This window comes from Kwoniella shandongensis, chromosome 11 (assembly GCF_008629635.2).
Source record: "Kwoniella shandongensis chromosome 11, complete sequence".
In the NCBI taxonomy this organism is placed as follows: domain Eukaryota; kingdom Fungi; phylum Basidiomycota; class Tremellomycetes; order Tremellales; family Cryptococcaceae; genus Kwoniella; species Kwoniella shandongensis.
Genome location: NC_089297.1, coordinates 753,703 through 777,220, shown reverse-complemented (window position 1 = coordinate 777,220; position 23,518 = coordinate 753,703). Strand labels below are relative to the sequence as shown.

General features: G+C 51.3%; 6 protein-coding genes across 6 annotated transcripts; 2 read left to right on the top strand and 4 right to left on the bottom strand.

The window, feature by feature from the left end:
• Window positions 1-1,302: 1,302 nt before the first annotated feature.
• On the bottom strand, window positions 1,303-2,856 carry CI109_106151 (uncharacterized protein; the record flags this gene model as incomplete). Its single annotated transcript, XM_032004917.1, has 9 exons — window positions 1,303-1,546; window positions 1,608-1,772; window positions 1,834-1,978; window positions 2,037-2,094; window positions 2,154-2,231; window positions 2,286-2,292; window positions 2,349-2,433; window positions 2,526-2,735; window positions 2,805-2,856. The coding sequence occupies 9 exons, from the start codon at window positions 2,854-2,856 to the stop codon at window positions 1,303-1,305; spliced, it is 1,044 nt and encodes a 347-aa protein (XP_031860716.1).
• Window positions 2,857-3,059: 203 nt separating this feature from the next.
• On the top strand, window positions 3,060-4,172 carry CI109_106150 (uncharacterized protein; the record flags this gene model as incomplete). Its single annotated transcript, XM_032004916.1, has 5 exons — window positions 3,060-3,663; window positions 3,710-3,808; window positions 3,871-3,980; window positions 4,043-4,062; window positions 4,124-4,172. 5 exons carry the CDS (start codon window positions 3,060-3,062, stop codon window positions 4,170-4,172), a joined length of 882 nt encoding a protein of 293 aa, XP_031860715.1.
• Window positions 4,173-4,450: 278 nt separating this feature from the next.
• Window positions 4,451-6,195, top strand: CI109_106149 (uncharacterized protein; the record flags this gene model as incomplete). Its single annotated transcript, XM_065967779.1, has 6 exons — window positions 4,451-4,697; window positions 4,828-4,937; window positions 5,002-5,145; window positions 5,197-5,252; window positions 5,308-5,994; window positions 6,075-6,195. 6 exons carry the CDS (start codon window positions 4,451-4,453, stop codon window positions 6,193-6,195), a joined length of 1,365 nt encoding a protein of 454 aa, XP_065823851.1.
• A 233-nt stretch (window positions 6,196-6,428) lies between these two features.
• CI109_106148 (uncharacterized protein) lies at window positions 6,429-13,826 on the bottom strand (the record flags this gene model as incomplete). The annotated part of the gene is made up of 9 exons (XM_065967778.1): window positions 6,429-6,731; window positions 7,058-7,174; window positions 7,420-7,730; window positions 7,833-8,030; window positions 8,092-11,227; window positions 11,276-11,561; window positions 11,615-13,198; window positions 13,249-13,654; window positions 13,724-13,826. 9 exons carry the CDS (start codon window positions 13,824-13,826, stop codon window positions 6,429-6,431), a joined length of 6,444 nt encoding a protein of 2,147 aa, XP_065823850.1.
• Window positions 13,827-15,981: 2,155 nt separating this feature from the next.
• CI109_106147 (uncharacterized protein) lies at window positions 15,982-17,100 on the bottom strand (the record flags this gene model as incomplete). The annotated part of the gene is made up of 6 exons (XM_032004913.1): window positions 15,982-16,100; window positions 16,164-16,239; window positions 16,314-16,405; window positions 16,505-16,558; window positions 16,652-16,794; window positions 16,925-17,100. 6 exons carry the CDS (start codon window positions 17,098-17,100, stop codon window positions 15,982-15,984), a joined length of 660 nt encoding a protein of 219 aa, XP_031860712.1.
• Window positions 17,101-17,519: 419 nt separating this feature from the next.
• On the bottom strand, window positions 17,520-21,151 carry CI109_106146 (uncharacterized protein; the record flags this gene model as incomplete). Its single annotated transcript, XM_065967777.1, has 4 exons — window positions 17,520-18,917; window positions 19,461-19,924; window positions 19,978-20,514; window positions 20,566-21,151. 4 exons carry the CDS (start codon window positions 21,149-21,151, stop codon window positions 17,520-17,522), a joined length of 2,985 nt encoding a protein of 994 aa, XP_065823849.1.
• Window positions 21,152-23,518: the final 2,367 nt, after the last annotated feature.

Here is a 23,518-nt window from a genome sequence, read left to right as displayed (position 1 = left end):
AAGCTATCTTGATCTATACAAAGAAAGAACTCCAATCCCATCTTCAACATGGCCACAACACGATGAGGGAGGCGCGGAACGTGGGACAGCCTACTGGGAAGCCATGATTGTGGAAGGCGAGGAGCACATATCGGGACAAGGACGGTCGACCTGCCAGGACGATCAATCCATAGTCTCCTTGGAAGAGCGTGACCACGGACGTGACCACGGGTGAGTAGCGACTGAACAACGCCATACAGCATTTCGCACACGCGGGGACCTTTGCCTCACAACATCGCTTGTCCTGTCCCGAACATACCACCACAGACACCACAGCGGGTGTCCGCGTCTCGGAGAGGGCTACTATGAAGTCTCATTCACTCGTCACGGATATGATCTCTCTAACAGACCACCCTGTCTTTTGTACACAGATCACACTACTGCCACCGTCTGTGGTGAGGGTTTGGCCAGTCTTTGGTTCGGCGATGGCGATCCGAAGAAAGGCTCACCGCGAGGTCATCTATTGCCAGCAGCGAAGAAGCTAAGGGGAACAACCAGAACTGGCACCCGAAAGGAGAAGCGCGCTACACGCTCAGGCGGAAACAGTCGCCCACCAAGAAACAGCTATATGGAGAATCGAAGCGCAGGGAAGACCCGTTCGGAATGATGGATCAAACGTCCACACAAACTCGTTTGGGGAAATCCCAAACACACCAGGAGTACCATGCCTTGATGGATTCATCCAAGCGGATCAACTCGAGCAACTGTTGTCTCCGATTGCTTGAGCGTCTCCAGGTGAGGAAAAACCGCGATCGGACGAGTGGTTGAGTGGTCGGCCGCCCTGTTCATTGTGAAGAAGATCAATCAAGTCTTACCGCGTTTGCATAATCGAAGAGACGTCACCTGTCATTGATCAGCACACATCATAAGCAGTACTGCGAAGTCGTCTTTGCGAAGCCACTCGCCTTCGTTTACTGGATTGATGTGGCTCCGCATCAGTTTTTGGACACGGGACATGCAGTCATGGTGAAACAGAGGGCAAAGGCAGGCACCAATCATGTGCATTTGAATAGGCTAGACCTTCAATAAAACCAGAAGGGCTGAAGATACATGTGCGTGTGTTGCCTAGATATCTCTCTCAATATTATGTATATATATGCGTCTATTGCACTCAACATTGAAGTAGGTCGTCTACAGAGATGGTCTGTGGAAAGAATCAGCTTCGAGTAATTAACAAAATGACAAGAAGCCACAACCCACATATACAGGCGTGCCCTTCCCCTCCTTCATCCTGACACATCGCTACTCAGACGAACTGCACCCTTACAATCCCTTGTTGAAGTACACAGGACCATCTCCAAACTCCTGAAATCTGCTCTCGAGCTTAGCCGGGGTCGTCTTAGCCCGTTGCGGGAAGTATGCGATTGCTGGCGGCAGGAACAGTCCCAACGATAAACCGATGAGCGTGAGTTGAGTGACGGTAGCGCCGAGTTTGCCTCGAGGTCCGGAGAAGACATTTCGAGATGTGAGATAAGTCATGACCATTGGTGGGATAATCAGAGTGGGACTATCATAGTCTCGTGTCGTCAGCGAAGCGTAACACTTGAACTACATTGATGATGACCTACACGTTGGTGAACACTCGACTGGCGGCACTTTGCATAACGGCCATTTGTCCAGCTTTGGGGGATTTACCCAAGACCTGTTTCTCCTCGTGACCGTCAACCGGATCTTGGGTGAATTTGAACACCTCCACACCATCGCGCATCTCCTTCCATCGAATACATGAGATGCTACGTTGTCATAACATATTAGCCTCGTATACCTCTACCAGGGTTTCCTTCACACACTCACTTGACAACACCGGCACTAGCCACACTGGCAAAAGGCACCAATTTGCCGAGCAAGTCTTTAGTTGTTGGCGAGACTCTCAGTCGAGGTACCAATCGAGACAGTGAGACCGCAAGGAAGACAGAAGTGAAGGTCGCAGCGACGTAAGCTAGTCAGACAATCAGCAGCTTTCGTGGAGAGGTCTGAGATTCGTTAAAGTTACTCACCCGTGCCGATCTCCTGAGGAGTCATTTCAATCGACTTGTTCGCATTGCTAAAATTGACCTGGGGGTAAAATGTCAGCGCACAGCTAGCGAACCGCTTTCCGATATCTATCAGCTCACAGCGACGTTCAATGTCTGGTTCGCCCATTGCCAGAAGATGACGCTCTTCAAGCTTGGGTTAGGCATGAGCATACCAGCCTACTTGAAGGGTTAGCTCGACGTCATAGCCATATTCAGTAAGTATCGGCTCACGCAGATGCTAAAGAACCGATCTGTCAGCAACAGCCATGAGAGCGTCGAATGTCAACCACTCACATCAAGTTTGTAGGCACAAACGCAGACATTCTAAACGGTAATGGTACTGGTTTACCAGTGTCGGGGTGTATCGACGAGTTCACCACTGGGAATGAACTAAGCATCAGTAGAATAGTCCTATACTTTTCTTGGATGTCGTCTGTTGTGCGTGGCCAGAAACCCTCTTCGTGCACTCACACTGCTTTGCATGATCATAAGCGTCTTTCTGATCTTTCGTCACCCAACAGCCCCGCTTCCCGTCCTCCTTGATTCTCGCCTCGAAATGCGTTACATCCTTCTGCGCCTTTTCGAGCTCTGACGATGATGCGAGGAGGGTAAGGGGAGATGTGGTAGAGTAGAAGTAGGTGAGACGACCACCGTATGTACCGAGGTCAAAGCGAGGTTGAGCTGTCAGTAGGGGCATTAGCTAGTCATGCAGCTATCTCAGAAGGAGATTCACGGAACAGAGCAACTCACAGATATCATACAGTCCTGCCTTGGCGGCCTCACCGCCTACGTTACTACTCATGTTGCCTAGGAGGACGGTATCGGTCGCGAGGGAGGAAAGAGCAAAGAGCAATAAAGTTGAGATCAGAAAGATACACTCGTTCAACTTTACCATCGTTACGTAATGTAGCAAACGGGTGATAGTCTGTTGACGATTGATTAGATTACAGACGTGTCGCTCTTCTTTACACTTTTCGCCGCTGTCTACTCTCCGCCCCTACCGCGATGGGTCTCAGTCAGTCCCGAGCGACCGACACGTCTGAAACCAACGCCCCGTCCACTCCATCTGTACCCCCGCCGCCCCGTCCCTCGGCATCTCGACTCAATCCTAATCCCCCTTCCGTCCTCTCGTACTTCCTTCCTATCCCGACCCCTGTGCTCACACATGATCATCTCCACCCGACGTATCTAGAGATCCGTCTAGTTACTCGGTACCTCACGCATCTTGGCTTACCGCCAGAACTCGCTCCTCGGATATTGGACGAAGCGGGATACTGGGCGGGATGTCGAAGACAAAGTGGGAAACAGCTCGCAGTGCGTGCAATGGATCCTCGTGGACATGTGCGGAATGGCGTAATCTGGAGTACGGGTCAGGAAGATGAGGTCGGGATGGAAGCAAGGGGTCCCGATGGTGGGCTGAAAGGAGGACCTGGGGAGATATGGTATCTTGTCTCGTCGCCAATAGGTTGTTGGCACCAACCGGGAATGACGATGGGCTCGACTCTGCCTATCGACCCTGATGGGGATAGACAACGTGTGTGGGTAAGAGAAGTTGTGTTTGAGACGTTGTCCAAGGATCAAGGGTGGAGCAATTTTCAATCACATTATGGTAAGTGTAGACGGAATCGGGAATAGCGATCCTGACAGACTTCTAGGCACATACGAGCAATCATACTCTTGGTTCGAGGTTGCGCTGCTTCGCGATGGGAGAGAGGTAGAGGGTTCTCGACACTCTGTCCAAAATAACGTGCATGGTGCGTGATCAGATATCACACACTCACAATCGGTTCGTGATTGACGCTGCATCCTTCCTCAGCTGGACAGTACTTCAAGGCACATTCCAATACCCTCGACCGCTCCCATCCGACTGTGAAGCTCGCCCGGCCAGGAGATAGATTCGTGCTTTGGGCAAGAGCAAAGTATCCAGTGAGTCATGGCAAGCACTATGTAATCCACAGGGGGCTCATGACTGATATAACGGTGCGCAGGGTTGGTCCAACAACGTGATGTGAGTTTAGCTTGTACCTGGAGAAGTCCCTCGTGCAGACTGACACACTTGACATCTGTAGGGAAGCAGCGATTACTGTATTTACATCGCCTTTCCCACCACAAATTTGACCGTTCTAGCTATCTCTTATCTGCATCTATACACGTAGTACCACCATGTTGTATCCATAGCTCATCTTGTAATTCTCAGTCGTATATATGCATGTATTGTATGAACACGTGAAAGTAGTTTAATCGCTTGATCCTGTTGTATTCCCCGGAAAACTCGTTCCGGTCGGTGTCTTATCTCCCGGTCACTTTGCCGAGTTCGTCGACCAACCCATGTAGATTCAACCTCTTACCTTGCAATCGTGTCAAAAGCTCATATCTATATTCCATCCTGTCTCACCATGTCCATACCATCCAACTACCTCACTGCGTCCGAGTGTATCCGTCTTGTGGCTGAAGACAAATTAACGGTTGAGCAAATCGCCCTTGACCACCTTGCAAGATACGATGAGCGCGATTCGGTCGTCCACGCTTGGGCGTTTGTGAATCGTGATTTGGTCTTGAGCGAGGCTAAGAAGCTCGATGCGCTGCCCAAGGAGAAGAGGGGACCTCTGCATGGGGCAGTGTTGGGTGTGAAGGATATGATCAGTGAGTAGGGTGTTATCGGCGTTGCATGTACAATACTGAAAAAGATACGATAGACACCAAAGGTGAGACCGAACTTGAACACATATCAACGGTGCTCTGACGATCATTCGGTCATCTTACCTACATCTAGACTTGCCTACCCAGCACAACTCGCCAATCTATAAGGACCACAGACCGAATGTAGACGCTGGAGTCGTAGCAATCTGCCGAGCAGCTGGTGCTCTCATCTTCGGCAAGACGGTAAGCCTCGCCGCGTGCATGCATCTGTCGTCAGAATGAGCTTGTTGCTAATGCTACTCTTAAGCACACGACCGAGTTCGCCTCTACCGCTGAAGGACCTCCAGCATGCAACCCATATGACCCACGCCGCACGCCTGGCGGTTCGTCTTCTGGTTCAGGAGTAGCTGTCAGCGATTATCAATGCTCATTTGCGTTCGGCACGCAGACTGTGAGTACTAAGTGTCTCTCTACCCTCTCATTAGCTGAGAGATGTACTTAGGGAGGGAGTACGATCCGACCTGGAAGTTTCAACGGTATATATGCGTTCAAGCCTACGTGAGTATCTTCCGATGCAGCTTGGTCGTCATATCCCTGACGTCGAGCCACGCAGATGGGGCGCAATCACTCGAGAAGGACTCAAGATCTACTCCATCTCCCTCGACACTCTAGGGTTGTTCACGCGTTCTATCGAAGATCTCAAGCTTCTCGCGAAGGTGTTCCGACTCGAAGATGATATCCCTCCTCCAACCGTCCCCAAACCCTTATCCGAGTGTCGTTTCGCCTACGTGAAGACGGACCAATGGGATGCCGAGTCTGGCGCTTCTCCCGAGCTAATCTCAGCTTGGGAGAGATCGGCAAAGTTGCTCAAATCTGCTGGGGCAGAAGTGGTGGATATTGAACTTCCCCCGTCGTTCGATAAGATCTTCCCTGATATAGGCAGATGGATGATGGACGGCGAAGCGAGAGCTTCGTTCTTACCTGAGTATATCACGTCAAAGGATAGTCTCGCCCCGTATCTCCAAGGACACGTGGAGAACAAGACCAAGATCACGAGAAAGATGCAATTGCAGGGATACGATGAGCTCGCAGCTCTTCGACCGATTATCGACAAGATCGCAGGCGAGTACGATGCAATCGTAACTCCCTCAGTACCCGGCGAAGCTCCTCTAGGTATAGGACATACCGGTTCAGCCAGACTGTGCGCGATGTGGACAGCACTTCAGGTTCCGTGTATCAACATTCCCGGGTTCGCAAGTGAGAATGGTATGCCAATAGGTCTGACATTGGTCGCACCGAGGTGAGTTTGAGTCCCGTCACATAGACAGGGGTTTAGTATTACAGTCTTGACTGACAAAGCTGTCCTCCACCGACCCGCAGATATGAAGACCAGAGGCTTCTCAGTGTGGCTGGCGAAGTAGCAAAGGCGTGGATTGGCACGGATGACGACAAGCTCAACAATATCCCAGCTCCAAAGGACGCCGTGCATCTCAAAGTGTGAGGAAACAGCTTAGACAAAAGTAGACACAGTACAAGGGTAGATAAGGATGGCTGGATCTTGTAATGTGTTGTAGCCTCATTTCGTTTAGTGGGAGAATGAAGCCGTATGTTCAATGGATATCTAAGTTACATCTCATGAACAATCAAACGAACCTATGAACACCTAAAGTACCGTACGAAACAACTCGAAAACTGAGAAAACCATTTTATGACAATGACAAAACGCTAGACTGTCTAAGCACTAGCTGCGACAGAGAGAGACTCGACGTCGATTCCTTGGCTCGAAGTCTCAAAGTCACTGATCCCACCACCAGCACCGCCGTTGATCGCCTCGCCATTGAGGGGCTTGCTGATCTTGGGAACGACGTACTGTCGTCGTTCAATACCACCTTGCAAGGGGAGGTGAGTGGAACCGGTAAGGTATCGGTCAACCTCTTCGGCAGTCTGTCGACCTTCTCGGATACCCCAGACGATGAGTGATTGTCCTCGTCGACAGTCACCGGCGGCAAAGACACCGGGGACGGAGGTGGCGTAGCTCTGTGTTTCGAAGTGAAAAGTTAGTATTTCGGTACATGAGGAGAGTCCAACGCAGCTCAGATGAGAATGGAGATTTGATGAGAATAGATGTGAATGAGCGGGGAACGTATAATGACAGGCGAAAGGGAAGGAGTAGCATGAGGTTGGTGTAAGACAGAGTGGATGGGTGGGTGGATAGGTGGGTGAGTGGGTGGGTAGGGTAGTGGGTGGGTAGGGTGGTGGGATAAGGCGGTTCATGTATACGAAAAGGAAGATACGATAATTGTTTATCATGTCATGAAAGCAACGACAAGGAGCCGTTCGCAAGCAAAGGAATGTTAACTCACACCCTGAGGAGTCTTCACATTGCTTCGAGGATCAGTGTCGACACCGAGCGCCTTCAAGCATTCCTGCTGAGGACCCAAGAATCCCAAAGCCAACAGGATGAGTTGAGCAGGGTAGAACTATGGATGACGGATGCATGGTTAGCTATTGTCGACAAGCACGGACTTTAGGCAGACGGAGGGGTAGTTTCTGTTCCTAGGTGAAGTTGCGAAAGTGCGACAACCCGGAAAACGAATGTGGCATTTCGTCCTCCTCTCCAATTTCACCAACCCCCCTTTCTGACCCTATCTTTCGACCACGATTTCGCGCCTCATGCGTATGCACGCATGCCCAAAAGATGCAGGAATGGAAACCAGAGACTCACCTTCTCAGATCCCTTGATCTCCTCCATCTTCCACTGACCGTTGAGTTGGGTCCATTCCACTTTGACGGTGTTGATTCCCTTAAGCTTGCCATCCTCGTCTTTTTCTATGCTTTTAGAGCTGATGCAGAACTCCCTTGGGTCGTTGTTCCAGGCAGCGATTACTTCGGAATGTCCATAGTCTGTTCGCTTTATTCGACTCCATTGGGGCCACGCGTTGGATGGGTCTCTACTTTTGGGCGGTTCGGGCAAGAGCTCAAAGTTGACGACACTCTTGGCTCCGTGTCTCATCGCGGTACCAATACAGTCGTTACCTAGATGAATGGGAGGTCAGCAGTCACCCTCAAACGCCTGACGTGAGGTTCGTCGAGCCACAGGATGGAGAACATCAGTCCGAACTGTATAATGACACTTACCCGTGTCTCCACCTCCAATGACAATAACATCCTTGCCCTTTGCACTGATGAAACCGTCCACGCCTTCACCGAGGGCCTGGGTGGGATCGCCCGTGAACTTGAGAACACTCTTAGTCGAAGGAGTAAGGTAAGACATAGCGAAATGGATGCCGTCAGCCTCTCGGCCAGGTATCCTCAAGTCTCGAGGCCAGGTAGCGCCTAACAAAGTCAAAATAGGTCAGTCCCACATCCGTCTTCCCTTTACCAAAATTCAGCTCACCAGTAGAAACGATGACTGCATCATGCTCTGCTTTGATGTCGAGAGGGTTGTAAGCGGGGTCGACACCGACGTGAGCGTTGGTGACGAACTTGACGCCTTCCGCCTCCATGAGATCAGTTCGTCGTTGAACGATGGCCTTGTCAAGCTTCATGTTGGGGATACCGTACATGAGAAGACCACCGATCCTGTCCTGCCTCTCGTAGACTGTGACAAAGTGACCTGCCTTGTTGAGCTGATCTGCGGCTGCGAGACCTGCAGGACCTGAACCGATGATGGCGACTCGTTTGCCTGTTCGGTGTGTAGGAGGTTTGGGAGTCATCCAACCCATCTCGTAACCTTTGTCGATGATTGCACATTCGATCGACTTGATACCGACGGGCGCCTCGTTGATACCCAAGACACAGGCCGATTCACATGGGGCAGGACAAACACGTCCTGTGAACTCGGGGAAGTTGTTGGTTTTGAGCAATCGGTTGAGTGCGTCGAGCCATCGTCCTTCGAATACCATCGTGTTCCACTTGGGGATAACGTTGGCGATAGGACATCCGGTGTCGGATTGACAGAAGGGGATACCACAATCCATACATCTGGCAGATTGGAATTTGAGTTCACCCTCGTTCAATCGAGTCGAGATTTCCTTCCAATCCTTCACCCTCTTTCGTGGAGGTCGGTACGCCTCGTTCAATCGCTTGTACTTCATGAATCCTCGGAGCTTGTCGACCTTGGCAAGTTTCTCCTTGGTTGCGCCCTCATCGACCATGGCGTCTTCGACGTCGACGATCTGAGGCTCCTGAGGCTTCTGCTTGGGGGAGGTCTGAGGAGTGACAAGTTGGGAGGTGGAAACGGTCAACGCGTTGGCATCTCGAGGAAGAATAGGGTCGAATCCAGTAGCGACGAGGTCGACTTGAGAAGCGGTCTGAGAAGGGATGAGATCGATGACTGACTGCCTCTTCTTCTCCTCTGCGGCACGCTCCGCCTCCTGCTCGAGAACCCTCTTGTAGTCCAAGGGCATGACCCGGACGAACATGGGGAGATGGTGGTGGAAGTTTCGCAAAACTCGATCAGCAATCTCGGAACCGGTGTAGTGTCGGTGGTCCTCGATAAGACTTCGGAGCTCGGCAACTTCTTGAGGGTCGTTGACGGGACCAAGCTCGACGGTACCGGTGTTGACCTTGGGCGCAAAGTTGTGTGCCATGTCAAGGACATAGGAGATACCACCAGACATACCAGCGGCAAAGTTTCGACCGGTAAGACCGAGAACGACGACTCGACCACCAGTCATGTATTCACAACCGTGGTCACCGGTACCCTCGACGACAAGAGTAGCACCAGAGTTTCGGACAGCGAATCGCTCGGCGGCGATACCTCGGATGAAGGCTTGACCCGAAGTGGCACCGAAGAAACAGACGTTACCGATGATGATGTTCTCTTCCGCCTTGAAGGGGGATGACTTTGGAGGGTAGACGATGAGTCGACCACCGGAAAGACCCTTGCCGACGTAATCGTTGGCATCACCCTCAAGCTCGATGGAGATACCAGGGGCAAGGAAAGCACCGAGAGATTGACCAGCGGAACCCTTCATGTTGATGTGGATGGTGTCTCGAGGGAGACCAGTCTCTCCGTACCTCTTGGAAACGTGGTAGGAGAGGGTAGTACCGAGCGCACGGTCGGTGTTGACGACGTCGCAGTCGATCTCCACAGGGAGACCCTTCTGGAGTGCCGGCTCCGCCTCGTCGATGAACTTGTTGTCGAGTCGAACGTAAAGCTTGTGATCTTGCGACCTGACTCGGTAAGTGGCCACATCCGCACGCATGAGATGAGCGGGCTTGAGGATAGGGGAGAGATCGAGATGAGCGGTCTTGGGTGTTCGCAGAGTCTCGTCGACCTGGAGCATGTCTGATCGACCAACCATCTCGTTGATGGTTCGGAAACCAAGCTTGGCCATGATACCTCGGAGCTCCTCGATAATGTAGTAGAAGAAGTTGATGACTTGCTCAGGTTGACCGGCAAACTTGGCTCGGAGAGCGGGGTCCTGGGTGGCGATACCGACGGGACAAGTGTTCTTGTGACAAGCCTTCATCATGATACAACCCATGGCGATAAGAGGGGTGGTTGCGAAACCCCACTCCTCGGCACCGAGCAAAGTGGCAATGGCAACGTCTCGACCGGTTCTGATCTGACCATCGGTCTGAACGGTGACTCGACCTCGGAGGTTGTTGAGGACCAAAGTTTGATGAGTCTCGGCAAGACCAAGCTCCCAGGGGAGACCAGCGTACTTGATAGAGGTCCATTTGGCAGCACCGGTACCACCATCGTGACCGGAGATGGTGATGTGGTCAGCCTTGGCCTTGGCGACACCGCTCGCGACGATTCCGACGCCAACTTCCGAGACAAGCTTGACGGAAACTCGGGCTCGAGGGTTGGACGCCTTCAAGTCGTAGATGAGTTGCTTCAAGTCCTCAATCGAATAGATATCATGGTGAGGAGGAGGGGAAACAAGGGTGACACCGGGGGTAGAGTGTCGAGTTCTACCGATGGAGTTGGAAACCTTGTGACCGGGAAGCTCACCACCCTCTCCAGGCTTAGCACCTTGAGCCATCTTGATCTGAAGCTCGTCGGCGTCGGCGAGATAGTTGGAAGTAACACCGAATCGTCCAGAAGCGACTTGCTTGATAGCCGATCGTCGAGAATCCCAAACCGGCTTGAGTTCCATGGCGTGGGTGAAGGGTTGACCACCAACGTCCGCACCAGGTCCGGGAATGGGGATAGACCTCTCGGCATCCTCACCACCTTCACCGGTGTTGGACTTTCCACCAAGACGGTTCATCGCCAAAGCCAAAGTCGTGTGCGCCTCCATCGAGATCGAACCGTAACTCATAGCACCGGTAACGCATCGTCGGACAATCTCGTTCCAAGGCTCAACCTGCTCGATAGGGACAGGGGTACTCTTGTCGAAAGCAAACTCGAGCAGACCTCGAAGAGTCGCTCGCTTGATTGACTCTCGGGAGTTCTTGGAGTAAGCGTCGTACGCAGTCTGGTTCTTCTGCCTGACAGCGTCTTGAAGTTGGGCAATGGAGACCGGGTCGTTTACTCGCATTTCGGAACCTTGACGGTAGTGGTATTCACCGCTCTCGGGCTAGTGGTAATGTCAGCGCGACTCTAGTCTTGATCAGAATGGACTCACCATGCCAGGAATGGAGACGATGTCTCGTGTAGGCCAAGCCCTCTCGTGGAACTCAAACGCGTCCATAGCGAGGAGCTCAAAGGTGGCACCTTGGACTCGGGAAGCGGTACCGATGAAGCACTCGCTGACAACCTCCTCGTGGATACCGAGGATCTCGAAGAGTTGCGCACCCTTGTACGACGCCAACGTGGAGACACCCATCTTGGAGAGGACCTTGAGGATACCCTCATCCATAGCCTTCATGTAGTTGCCGATGAGCTTCTCAGCGCTTTGACCGTCCTTGGACCTGCGATATGTCAGATATACATATACCCCTCGGACATGATATGTCTCACTCACAATCCTTCCCTGGAAACCTTGTAGATCATCTCCATAATCAACCACGGGCAGATGGCATCCGCACCGTAACCGATCAAACAACACATGTGGTGAATCTCTCTCGCCTCGCCGGTCTCGACCATGATCGCAACACTCGACCTCTTCTTCTGCTGAACGAGGAAGTGGTGGACACCACCAACTGCGAGGATGGCGGAAAGAGCAACGCGGTCGTGGCCGGTAGCTCGGTCGGAAAGGACGATCGACTTGAATCCCGCGTTGACCGCGTTGATGGCCTCCTGTCGGACTCGGTTGAGAGCGTTTCGGAAACCAGGAAGACCCTCTCCCTTGTCAAAGGTGATGTCGATGGTGATCGAAGGCCAGTCCGAGTTGGCGACCTTCATGTGCTTGATCGCGTTCATCTCCTGGATGGTGAGGATAGGGGTCTTGAGGTGAAGTCGGTGCAACTGAGTGGGCTTGATCTCGAGAAGGTTGCCCTCTTGTCCGACCATGGTCTCGAGAGACATGACGATAGACTCTCGGATAGGGTCGATGGGAGGGTTGGTTACCTGCGCGAAGAGCTGTCGGAAATAGTCGTAGACAGTTCGAGGGGTGGTGGAAACACAAGCGATAGCGGCATCGTTACCCATCGATCCGAGAGCCTCGTGACCCTCCTGGACCATAGGAAGCATGAGCATGTTGAGTTGCTCGATGGTGTAACCGAAAGCGAGGAGCTTGGGGTCGGTGCTGAGGGGGGACTGGTCGAGCTCGACACCGATATCCTCGCTTCGTTGAACACGTCGCACGATCTCGGGAAGTCGAAGGACTTGAGACTCGACCCAGGCGCTGAAAGGCTGACTCTTGGCAGTCTTGAGCTTGAGCTCTCGATCATCGACAATTCGGCCCTCCTTGGTGTCAACAAGCAACATTCGTCCAGGCTTGAGTCGTCCTTTCTGAATGATCTTCTCAGGCTCGATGGTGATGGTACCGACTTCGGAAGCGCAAACCATGATATCGTCGGAAGTGACGACGAATCGACAAGGTCGAAGACCGTTTCGGTCCAAGTTGGCACCGCAGTATCGACCATCGGAGAAGGTGAAAAGGGCAGGTCCGTCCCATGGCTCCATCAAAGATCCAGCCCAGGCGTAGAAAGCCTTTTTCTCCGGCTCCATCAAGTCGTTGTTCTGCCATGCCTCGGGAACCATCATCATGACGGCCTCAGGAAGGGTGAGGACACCGTTAACGACCAACAACTCGAGAACGTTGTCGAAAGCAGCAGAGTCGGAACCACCCGCCTCAACGATGGGGTACAGCAGCTCAAGCTCCTCGGCAAACTTCTCCGACTTGAGAATGCCCTCCCTGGCTCTCATCCAGTTCTTGTTTCCTCGGACAGTGTTGATCTCACCGTTGTGAGCAGCCCATCTCATAGGCTGAGCTCGGTCCCAGGATGGGAAGGTGTTGGTGGAGAATCGAGAGTGAACGAGGGCAAAGTGGGAAGCGTAAAGAGCGTGGTTGAGATCGTGGTAGTAGTTGTAGACCTGAACGGGGGAGAGCTGACCCTTGTAAACAATGTTGGAAGGGGTGAGAGAACAAATGTAGAAGTTCTTGCTAAGACCACTGCGACGTCGTCAGTCATTGCTACACTTTTGCACACTCACATCTTGTGGGTAGCCTGCTTTCGGAGAACGTAGAGCTGTCGCTCGAACAATCTCTCGTCAAAGGAACCTTCCTGACTGGCCTGACCAGGTCCGTAGTGCTCTTCGAGAACAACGAAAGGCTGCAAGATCTTGGGCTCCTTGCTCTTGGAAGCGGGACCGAGGATGGTGTTGTCGGTAGGGACCTCTCTCCATCCGAGAACCCTCAAACCGAGACTCTTGGCAATACCCTCGAAAGCCTCCTGCTGACCAGCAAACTCCTCCTTGGAGAGGAAAACGTTTCCGACAGCGTAGGTGCCCTCAACGGGGAGCTTGGCGGAGAACGAGTGGGCAGACTCTCGAACGAAGAAGTCGTGGGGGATACCGGTCATGACACCGGCACCATCACCATCACGGGCATCAGCACCGGCTACAATTCATTGTATGTCAGCAAAGCTGCCACACTCCGCGTTGTATTGGCTTGTGGCGGAAAACTCACTGGCCCCACGATGGGTCATGTTACAGAGGATATTCCTCGCATCGCTCACGATCTTGTGCGCTGCATGTCCTTTGATGTGACAGATGAACCCGACACCACACATATCTCGGTGCGGGTTAGGTGAATGGGTCTGTACGTGTGGTATATATATATATGTATCAGCAAGGGATCTTATGACAGTGGCGATGGCACCGGGCAACCGTTGATCAAAAAGAAGCAAAACGCACGGTGTTAAAGTGTGTTTTTTCGGTAAAAAGGTCGCTGAGATGTGGACTGTTCGTCTAAAGAGCTTGCGTGCCACTGATTTTTCGAGATCTGATAATCCCTTTTGCTTTTGCTATCTATCTATTTCGACGATGACAACGATGAACGAATGGATGATGTGATGTTGAAGTTGAAGAGAGAAACGATACAGGGATGTGAAGGAGAAAAACGGACGGTTCGTATGCGGACAGGCCTGGCTATCAATTGGATTGATTGGATTGGTGCGGTTAGATCCCAACTTTTTGTCTTTTTTACCCGTACAGGTAAGCTACTGTAAGGGTACTATCGAGGGGGTACTCGCCACCAAACACCTCTGATTCTCTGATAACCCCGGCCCTCGGGATCACACACATACTCGCACAGTAACACAGTCAAGCAACCAACCAACCAGAAACGCCGTGAATCGATTCAAAAAATAATTCGTATTCAACTGAACCCTGAGACACGTGGGAGATAGAGGTTGAAACAGTATCTGAGTAACCCTTGCATTAGCGTAGTGTTTGTATTGATCGACAGGACGATTAGGATTTATATTACAATCTGGTAACCCCTTAGAATCCTTATCGCACGACCCTGATACCCCGCTTGGCGTTTCCCTGAGGGGTACCGTAATCCCAGCGAATCTTGAATCTGATTGGTTGTTAGGATCCCACGGATATCTCCGTCGTGCTGGTTATAGCTTCCCGGAATAATTCCGATTGGTTCAACCTTTGCCTTTCCGATCACATCGGCTGGATCGGAACCAACACCACCCACCAAGGAGAGAAGAACAAAGCGGATCTGGTTTTATAGGGCCACCTCGGTGTCAACACGCACCCCATATCTCGTGGGTGTTTGTGGCGGTGGCGGCCCGCAGGTAATTGTCGGCAGTCTGAGGCACCCCGATAAAGTGTGTGGTTCAGCTACCACAGCTACCACTTAGCATGCTTGTTAGCGAGTACTCTCCTGAGCCGTGGTCGCATTCAACGCCTGAATCAATCGATTGCCAGTACATCCAGGGCGTGCTGCCTGACAGATGGCCGAGGTCCCAGCGTGGTGGACCCTAGCATAAATGCACCGACGGACGAGGTTGTACTGTAGCAGATTGCTCTAATGGACGACCCCTCAACCGGGTCTATATGTCGAATCGATAACATCTGTAGTGATTCTATGTCCGCTCTGCCTACATATTCCGATGACTGTCAATGTCGGATTTGTGACGCAAGAATCTTCCGCTCTAGTACAGACGTAAACCTTCCCACCCGTCGAGTGTTGCATCGCTACTGCCAATTACTCGGCCATAGTCCTTTTGGGCAAATGTATTCGACGTATACTGGGAGTCTCAGTGAGTTTACCCCTTTGCATTGCTGACAGTCCGCAACCTGCTCCTCGGCCACGTAGGACACGCCATACTCACATTCATCGTTCCACATTGCAAGCTCAATCGCCGCTGTGCCGCACAGCTGACGCGCAGACCTACCACAATTACAGAACCTTCGCCAGTCAGACTGCACGCATGTCCTCAGACTCCCGGTGGCCCTTCGATGTCAACGTTGCTCCTAGTGGTGCTGCGGCAGCCGGAGCCAACTACAGATGTTTCTTGATTATCACGATTCAGTTGGCTCCTGATTGTAAACGCTTGATCTGCTTTTGCAGCCACCAAAATGCGTCAGATAATGGCTTTGTATCCACTAAAGATGCGGCTAGTTTCGTTTTGGACAGAAACAATGATTGTAGGCAAGATGAAATGCACACTCAATGTTCTATAACGCTGCGACGACGTTCTGCGAACTAACTGCAGATGGTAGGGGGAGGTTCCTCTCCCTCATCTAAACAATCCCCCTCGGATCTGAAGGGAGCTTGGCCATCGTAAATAAGTATATACGTCTATAGAGCGACGGTCGAGCAGAACAGTCAGGAAGTATAGAAGAAGCAGTAACGCTATGTAGCATTGCCAAGGTGCACCGCAATGCAATTGCATGAGCAAAAACACATAGCCATACTGTTACAATATATCACAGAAATCGTACACCTTCTCCCACCTCCCCTTTCCCCTCTAACAACTGAGCCTTACCCCGCTTGACCAAACTCTCTAGCGCTTTTCGCAATAACGGTGTTGGCAATTCGTAGAATTCTGCAACACAATCGGCATCAGCTATCCGTCTCCTACGTGTCTTTAAGAGCAGCATCTGCTCACCCGTCGTATGTGATAAATCTCCATCAGTAATTTCGTAGAAAGTCATTATACTTGCGTTCAACCCATTATCCGTGACCTACGATCGTGGTCGAGCGATCAAAATCAGCAGCTATCCCCTCTAGTCCCATTGTGGTATTGAGAGAAACTTACCCATGTATAGATGAGATCTCCCCACTCGTCCGGTTTTCGCCAGTAGAGGAGATATCTAGTATCTTGTTTCGGTGGATCAGGAGCCGCTTCGCCTAATAGCGTAGCGTATCGAAAGCAGCTTCGGTCAGTCATCAACCTCTTTCGACACACCGGGTCTTGTGTCATTACAAGGAGAATGAGCGTAAACATACCATTCTTGACCATCTCCAGCATCAGTCTCTTCAATGACGGAGGCAACAATCTCCCTACATTCGACCGCCGTGATTCAGCATAACCCCCTTGAATATTCCAGCACAATATCGTTCCCAGAACTGATCAGTATTTGAGGGGATGCTCACGTTTGATCGTTTTGTTGTTGAATACGTCCCCTACATCTCCTTCCGTATTCACCTCGAAAACACGATCATGTCGCGCCCAGCTTAAGACGAGATTACGCCATAGCTCAAGTTGATGAGATAATGTCGATGGATTAGGTTGGAGTCTGTATTCGTACAATCGAGAAAATGTCAGCATTAAGCTCTTTGGACCATCCACTTGAAAAGTAGTACGGTCTCTTATGAAGGAATCAAAAGTTACGAGTAAGGAGAAGAAGAGAGTGGTATGGTACGTACGTGAAGAAGGGTGGGAAGTTCCATATTGCGGGGAACTCGAACCCCGTCGAACTGATCGTAGTTCTCAGCGGTGTAGAAGGTGATGTCGAGCTTGAGCCTGCGGATTTGCGTGAGTGAGATGTAGGAATTGTTACGGACGAGGAAGACGCTTGGGCTTGTGAATAATCTAATGACATAGTGAAGAATAGACGATCTTAAAGATAGTGATGTGATGGGAAGTTAGATGTAATGTAAGAGATTGATAAATAACATGAAGGCGAGTGATGTCTCGAGAATGGTCCACCCCGCCCGGTGGAGGCGGGGCCTTTCACTGACATTTTCTGCGCTTACAGTAAAAACCTTTGGACTCGTTTATTCCTATTCACTTGTCTTTTACTGTCAAGAACAATGCAGAAAGACAACAAGCAGACAGGTTGAATTAAGCAATACAGTGGTGTTTGGTGCATATATGCAAATACCCTACAATGATCGTGAATATATTGAATAGAGTAATCTCGTTCGACACCCGCCTCCCGCTAACCACACCACTCCGCTAACATATACGTAGATCAACACGTTTCTACCACCATCTGTCCCTCCAACCTCACCACCACCCCTAGCTCCTGACGTCGAAGCTCCACAACCCTCTCCCCAGAGCCCTGCTCAGCGAGTTCCCCTGCTGCTCTCTTCTAGGCAGGGCAACCCCCGCCATAACAGGCTCCCCATCCCAGGCACTACCGTTCTTCGCAGCAGCTGTCGAGTTTGATCCTGGCGCTTTCAATGCAGGGCCATCTCTAGCTCCAGGCGTGGAAGAGGAGGCAGCAGGTGATCGACCGGCAACTGCAGGGTTCGGTGAGACTGCGGACACTCGCCTGCTGGCCAAGAGCAGATCTCTGTTTCTTTCCGCTTCCGACTTGTCTCGAGGTCGTCCTCTCAACAGCGAGTCTGTGTCGTAAATCGAGCTCGGAGTACCAGTAGTCCTTTCTCTCTGGCTTTCCTTCTCCCTCTCCCTCTCTCGCTCCCTCTTCTCCCGCTCCGCTTTGTCCATCTCTCGCTCATGCTCCAATCGCAAGATCTCCTTCTGCCTCGCTCGTTCCCGCTCCTCAAACTCCCAGTCATCAGAATGTCGTGCTGGGGCGGGGGCGGCTGTCGATCCAGAAGAAGCATTCGCAGCATTGGATGCTATACCGGCAGGAGACTCCACAGTCAAAGCCATCTTGTTCTCCACCATATGGAGCATCTTCTCCGTCTTAGCCATCATCGCCTCGAGCCATCGCTTGCCTTCCCGAAGTTGTTCTCTGTGTTCTTGTAGTTCGCGACGACCCATGGAGTAGTGTCCATAGCCAGTCATCGGACCCCCAACAGCGGAAGTGGTAGCTGGGTAGAAACGCGAATCTCGTTGTTGGTCCGGTGACGCTCGTCGGGGAGGCGAGAGGGGATTGGGTTTAGGAGCTGAAGGTGGAGCGCCAACTGAGGGCGACAGATCTCGTCGAATACCAAGGGCAGAATATCGAGACCCAAGACCCCATGGTGCGCCACCAAGGGGATCTCGGGTAGTAGGACCGTAGATCGAGTATCGATTAGCGGCTGCTGCTGCCGCTGCCGCTGCTCCAGCCTGAGAACCCCCAAATGGCGAGGTGGCAGATGTCTGCCCAAGGCGAGAAGCAGTAAGAGAACCGGCGGTCGGAGCAGGCGGATTGGGTTGCCTTGCTTCGGTGGCGGCAAGAGGGGAATGAGAATAAGCCCGATCTTTCGATCTCTCACGGTCCCTGTCGATGCCATGCAAACCAAGACTGACTGCACTGGGCAATCTCGATTCCTCCTCTCCGTTCTTTCGTTTGATGCCCCGGGACTCAGCCTCTGGAGTGTCAATATCCATGGGAGTGGAACGGGAGGCAGCAGCGGCTGGGGCGGGAGCAGGTACAAGGGGGGCCTTGTCGGTCTTCTTCTCAGGGGATCGACTTGCCTGACCGTTAGAGGCAGGTGCCATGTCAAGAAGAGCTTCAGCGGCGAGCTGGTGGGCGAGCTGTTTGTTGTGCGGCGGTGGGATGAGAGTCCGATGCGCGATTGCAGAAGGCGAGGGCAAGGGTGGCGCAGAGACGCGACGAGTGATATGCGACGAGGTAGATAAGTTGGGACGATCCGATGAGGATGGAGTTTGCATAGGTGGACAAGAATGAGATGTAGGTTCTTTCGTCAGCTCGGTCATATCAGGCGGTAGAGATGCAGAGCGAGGCCGGGGAATGTAACGAGAAGGTATGGAACTAGCGTCCGACATGGGGGATATAAGGGTCTTGTTGAGGAAGCAGATAACCGCCTTCACAGGACTTGTTTATGTTTATCATGTAGTCCAACAGTCAAGCGAACGAGAAGAACAAAGGATATTCAACATATAAGGAGATCCAGGGATGGAGTAGAAAGGAGAAGACTTAGATGAGTGTCCCGTGACAGGATGGCAACTCAAAGGATAACACTTGAGAGGCAAAACAAGGAGGAAGACACTTTGAAAGGAAAGGTGCGAACCGTATGAAAGGCCATGAAAGGAAATGTGACTCACCCCTTCGCGCTCCTTGGCTTCCCGAGCCTCTCGCTCCTTCTCCTCCTTCTCCCTGTCGCGCCCACCATCGATCCACCATGGTTTCTTGCGTTCGCCCGAAGGCGGCGCCTGAGGTGGCTTCCCATTCCGTCTACTCAGACCAGCATAAAGATCTGGACCAGTACCAAAGGGGAGCTGAGAGCTACCTAGACCGTGCATGGGCGCTCGGTGCGTGAAGGGAGGTGATGTGTGCGTTTTCTCGTTCTCAGGCGGAGGTACCACATGAGGTGGAGGAGCAGTGACTGTTCCTACAGGAGGTATAGTCGCCGAGGCAGTAGCTGGGGAGTTCTGATCTGAAGGGTTGACAGCAGATCCAGCTCGACTGCCAGGTTGAGTACCGACGGCAGGAACCCGCTTGCGTCGTTTGATCACAGTCTTCTTCATCGCCACGGGTCGAGGGACTCCATGCAGCTTGTGGTAAAGTCCTATTGACACAGTCAGCCCGGTAACCTGAGAATGAAAAGAGTGCGCTACCAACCACAAGCGTTACACTGAGGCCTTCCTTCCTCATCCCTTCTCCACAAAGGTGTCGTACTGGTTCCACAGTTTCTGCAACTCATCCCAATAGGCGTTGCAGCAAGACCGGATCCGTTGCCACCATGGGAATGTTGACCTTCAGTATCTGATTCGGGCGAATACGGACCCTGTGATCCTCGATCTGAGCCAGTTCGAGCCATTGAGCTCGAAGGCCCAGCAGGAGATCCTCGGTGATCGCTCTGAGCTGAAAGAGTCCGTGCGCCCATACCAATACCTCCCATGAAGCCTAGACCCCAAGGGTTGAGGTTCGATCGCTCAATACTTCTTTGTGGAGGCTTTTCAACGCCTTCTGCCGCTCCACGAGGTGCAGTAACAAGTCCTGACGCGATCGAGTTGTTGAACGTAGGACAACCTTCGCAACCCGCTTTGCCACCAGCGCCGTTGCATCGTCCATCACCGGGGCAAGTTCCAGCGGGAGGATGATGGGCGCCCGTAGGAGGAGGCGATGGGAGTGGGGAAGCGGTTGCAGGGGCAAGGGCTGCGTGACTGGGTCAGAGGTTGTTGTCGGAATAGATAAAGAAGAACTCACGCTTTCTCTTCTTCGCTGAAGGAGGTCCGTCTGGGTTGATCTCCTCCTTGATCTTCTTTGTGACAACGGTACTCCGCCTTGGCTTTCGTTTCGGCTTGTCATCCTCATTCAGCCTTGGCGAATCGATAACCTCGCTCTGATTTCTGCTAGCATCTCCGCTCTCCGAGTCCAATTCGTCTCGCTCCGAAGGTGAATCGGGTCGAGAAGACGCGCGATCATTGTTCTCCAAAGGGGTCTTTGTCCTGGAAGGTGGCGAGTCCTCAATCGCGTCGTCATCCCCACCTCCTCTCTCGTTCGAACTGTCAAATCCTACTCTCCATCCGGGTGCGAACCTTGATTCCCATCGCGGTGGTCCCTTCTCATCCTTGTGCTCTCCGTTCTGATGCAGTCTCTCGGCCTTCTTCTCCTCCTCGGTCCTGTCGGAACCACGAGTGTCGGATATTCTCGATGCGGAGAAACGGCGATATCCAAAGGGGGTTGGACTATCGACGGGACGTCTCGGTGAGAGTTTGGTATTTTGGGAGGGAGGGGAAGCCGCCGTCGACTTTGGCCGGGAAGGCGAAACCGGGGTTGAAACGGACGCCATGGTTTGAATTCTGTCAGGGTGGCAAGGTCAGCATATGTGGTCCTCGGTGATCATGTAGAGGCAAGGTGATTGCAGTCAAAGTGGCAAAGATGGGAACGGCGATCACAACGAGTGTATGGTTGGTGATAAAGATGGTCGTGAGGAACACGTATGTATGGAGCGGAAGGCAAGACACTGGTTTGTCGCCAAGACAAAGAGATAGTGACCAATTATGTGGATGATAACAACGCGATGAGTGGGAAGCAGATCGCAATAAAAGGATGGATACATGATTGTGACGAACCTTTTGGTGCAGACCTTTGTCGAACGATGAAAGGATTGTTGTAGTTATAGTGGTAGATTGGGAGGTTGTTTGTATGTGTATGTATGTGTGGGTGTTTTGTTGTTGATGGAAGAACGATTGTTAAAACGTTATCTAATATGTGGGGCGGAAGGAACTGATTTGATTACTTGATCGATCCGGTTGTTGGTGAGTATGATCGACGTCGACAGTGTACGATAACTGATGTTATGTCGAATGTATGTAGTGAAAGTCTAACGTCGATGTATGGATGGACGAGTAAGCTAATCTGATGTAGTGTAAGAAGATAAGAAAAGGTATTGATTGATTGTTAGATTGATTGATTGTAGATGTATAGATTAGAAAGCAGGAAAAGGGGGAATGATGGAAAAGGGGGATATTGGGGGGGATAAAGGCGATGTGTGTGGTGTGTGATGTGTGATGTGTGATGCGATTGAGATAGATTACCTTATTTGATTTGATTAGATCACTCTCCTCGCCGTTTCCCTGTACTTCCAACGACCCAGTTTCGTTTCCTCTGAGCATACAATTTTTTCGTCCTTCTTTTCGCTTTCAACCGATGTGTTTAAATTCCAAATGTGGCAATTCTCTTTCTCACCGATTGATTACACACCACCACCACCCGCGGACTATGAATCTTTATGGGAATCTTGTCACAAGGTTCACTACGTTTAAACTCTGCTTTCGTGTCTATCCTCGGTTAAACAGAGGTAAACAGTCTCAATCGGAATGCGGATTGCTCACTGAAACAGTTTCTTCTCGTGCAAGAGAACATTGAACGCCCTCCTACATTGACTGGAACGTCGAACAGTGTGCTTCATGTATTGGACGTTCAAGACCCAAAAAAAATCCCAAGATAAAGAGATAATAGTTTGTTGAAGATTGCATATTTCGTACAGCTCGAGATTACGATAATCATTTTTATTTTTTATTTTTTCCGCCACCTGTGCCTCTTCCATATCGCCGTATCAATCAATTTGCACGTCACCGTTACTGTCAGACTAACTGTACATACTCACCGGCCGATGATGCGTGGCATCTCAGAAGAACGGTGTGGACAAAAGTGACATAGCTGCGGACATAGAAAGCTGCGGAAACAGTCATGATCTCGCACCGCAGACTTTCCCCTATCTATCATATCGAACGTGCGAGATACCAGATCAAAAAATACCACGTCTGCAGTTACGATTCGTAAACGTCAGAACAAACAAGCACAAGCGATGCGACTTTCCTTTCGATGGAGGATTCCAGTGCCACACGCTCTCCATTGGTATGCATGTGGAAGTGTACGTGTTCACGTATGATTAATTCATAGAATAAACGAGAAAGAATAACCATTCCAAATCTCGGTTCCAATGGAATAAGGTTGGGGTGATTTGATTTGATTTGATTTGGCGATTGATGATTACGCGCATCAGCTTACGCGAAGAACGTCATAACGTCATAATTTAATCACATTCCGTCCCATTCCAGGAGACCGTTCATTTCCCGGCTTTCGGCTCGCGAGATTTGTGGTTGATCATCACAAACCTACCTCAACGTTGAGTTTGATCGCTTGTCTCCAGGCTGAACGCATGTATGTTTGATCGATCTGTGCACTGACGAGGATGATATACGAATGGTTCAGTGTGGTGTATAGTGAGTGGGAGTTGAGATTTTCCCACAATCTACGCACACACGCGGGAATCAACGGAAAAAGCGGGATAGTCCGACTTTTCCGTACCACAATGTACAACGTACTAAATATATCTCGGCGACCATCGTGCTTTTTTGTCTTTTTGCCCTTGCCTTGGCAATACACGGAGAACGAGAGCACACGAATGTCATCGTTGCACTGCCACTTCCCCACGAGAAACATGCTATGCACGGCGTAGTGACCGGGACTGCACTTATTGTACAACGGTTCCACCACGACTGGATGTTACCTTGCACGTCTACGTATCAAGTTCCACGACCACGACGATCTTTTCCTATCGACCACCATCTTCTTCAGGGACAGGAAAAGAACAAACGAGATAAAAATAAAGGTGCGATTGCCGGATAAAGGAATTTGATTATGTCTGATT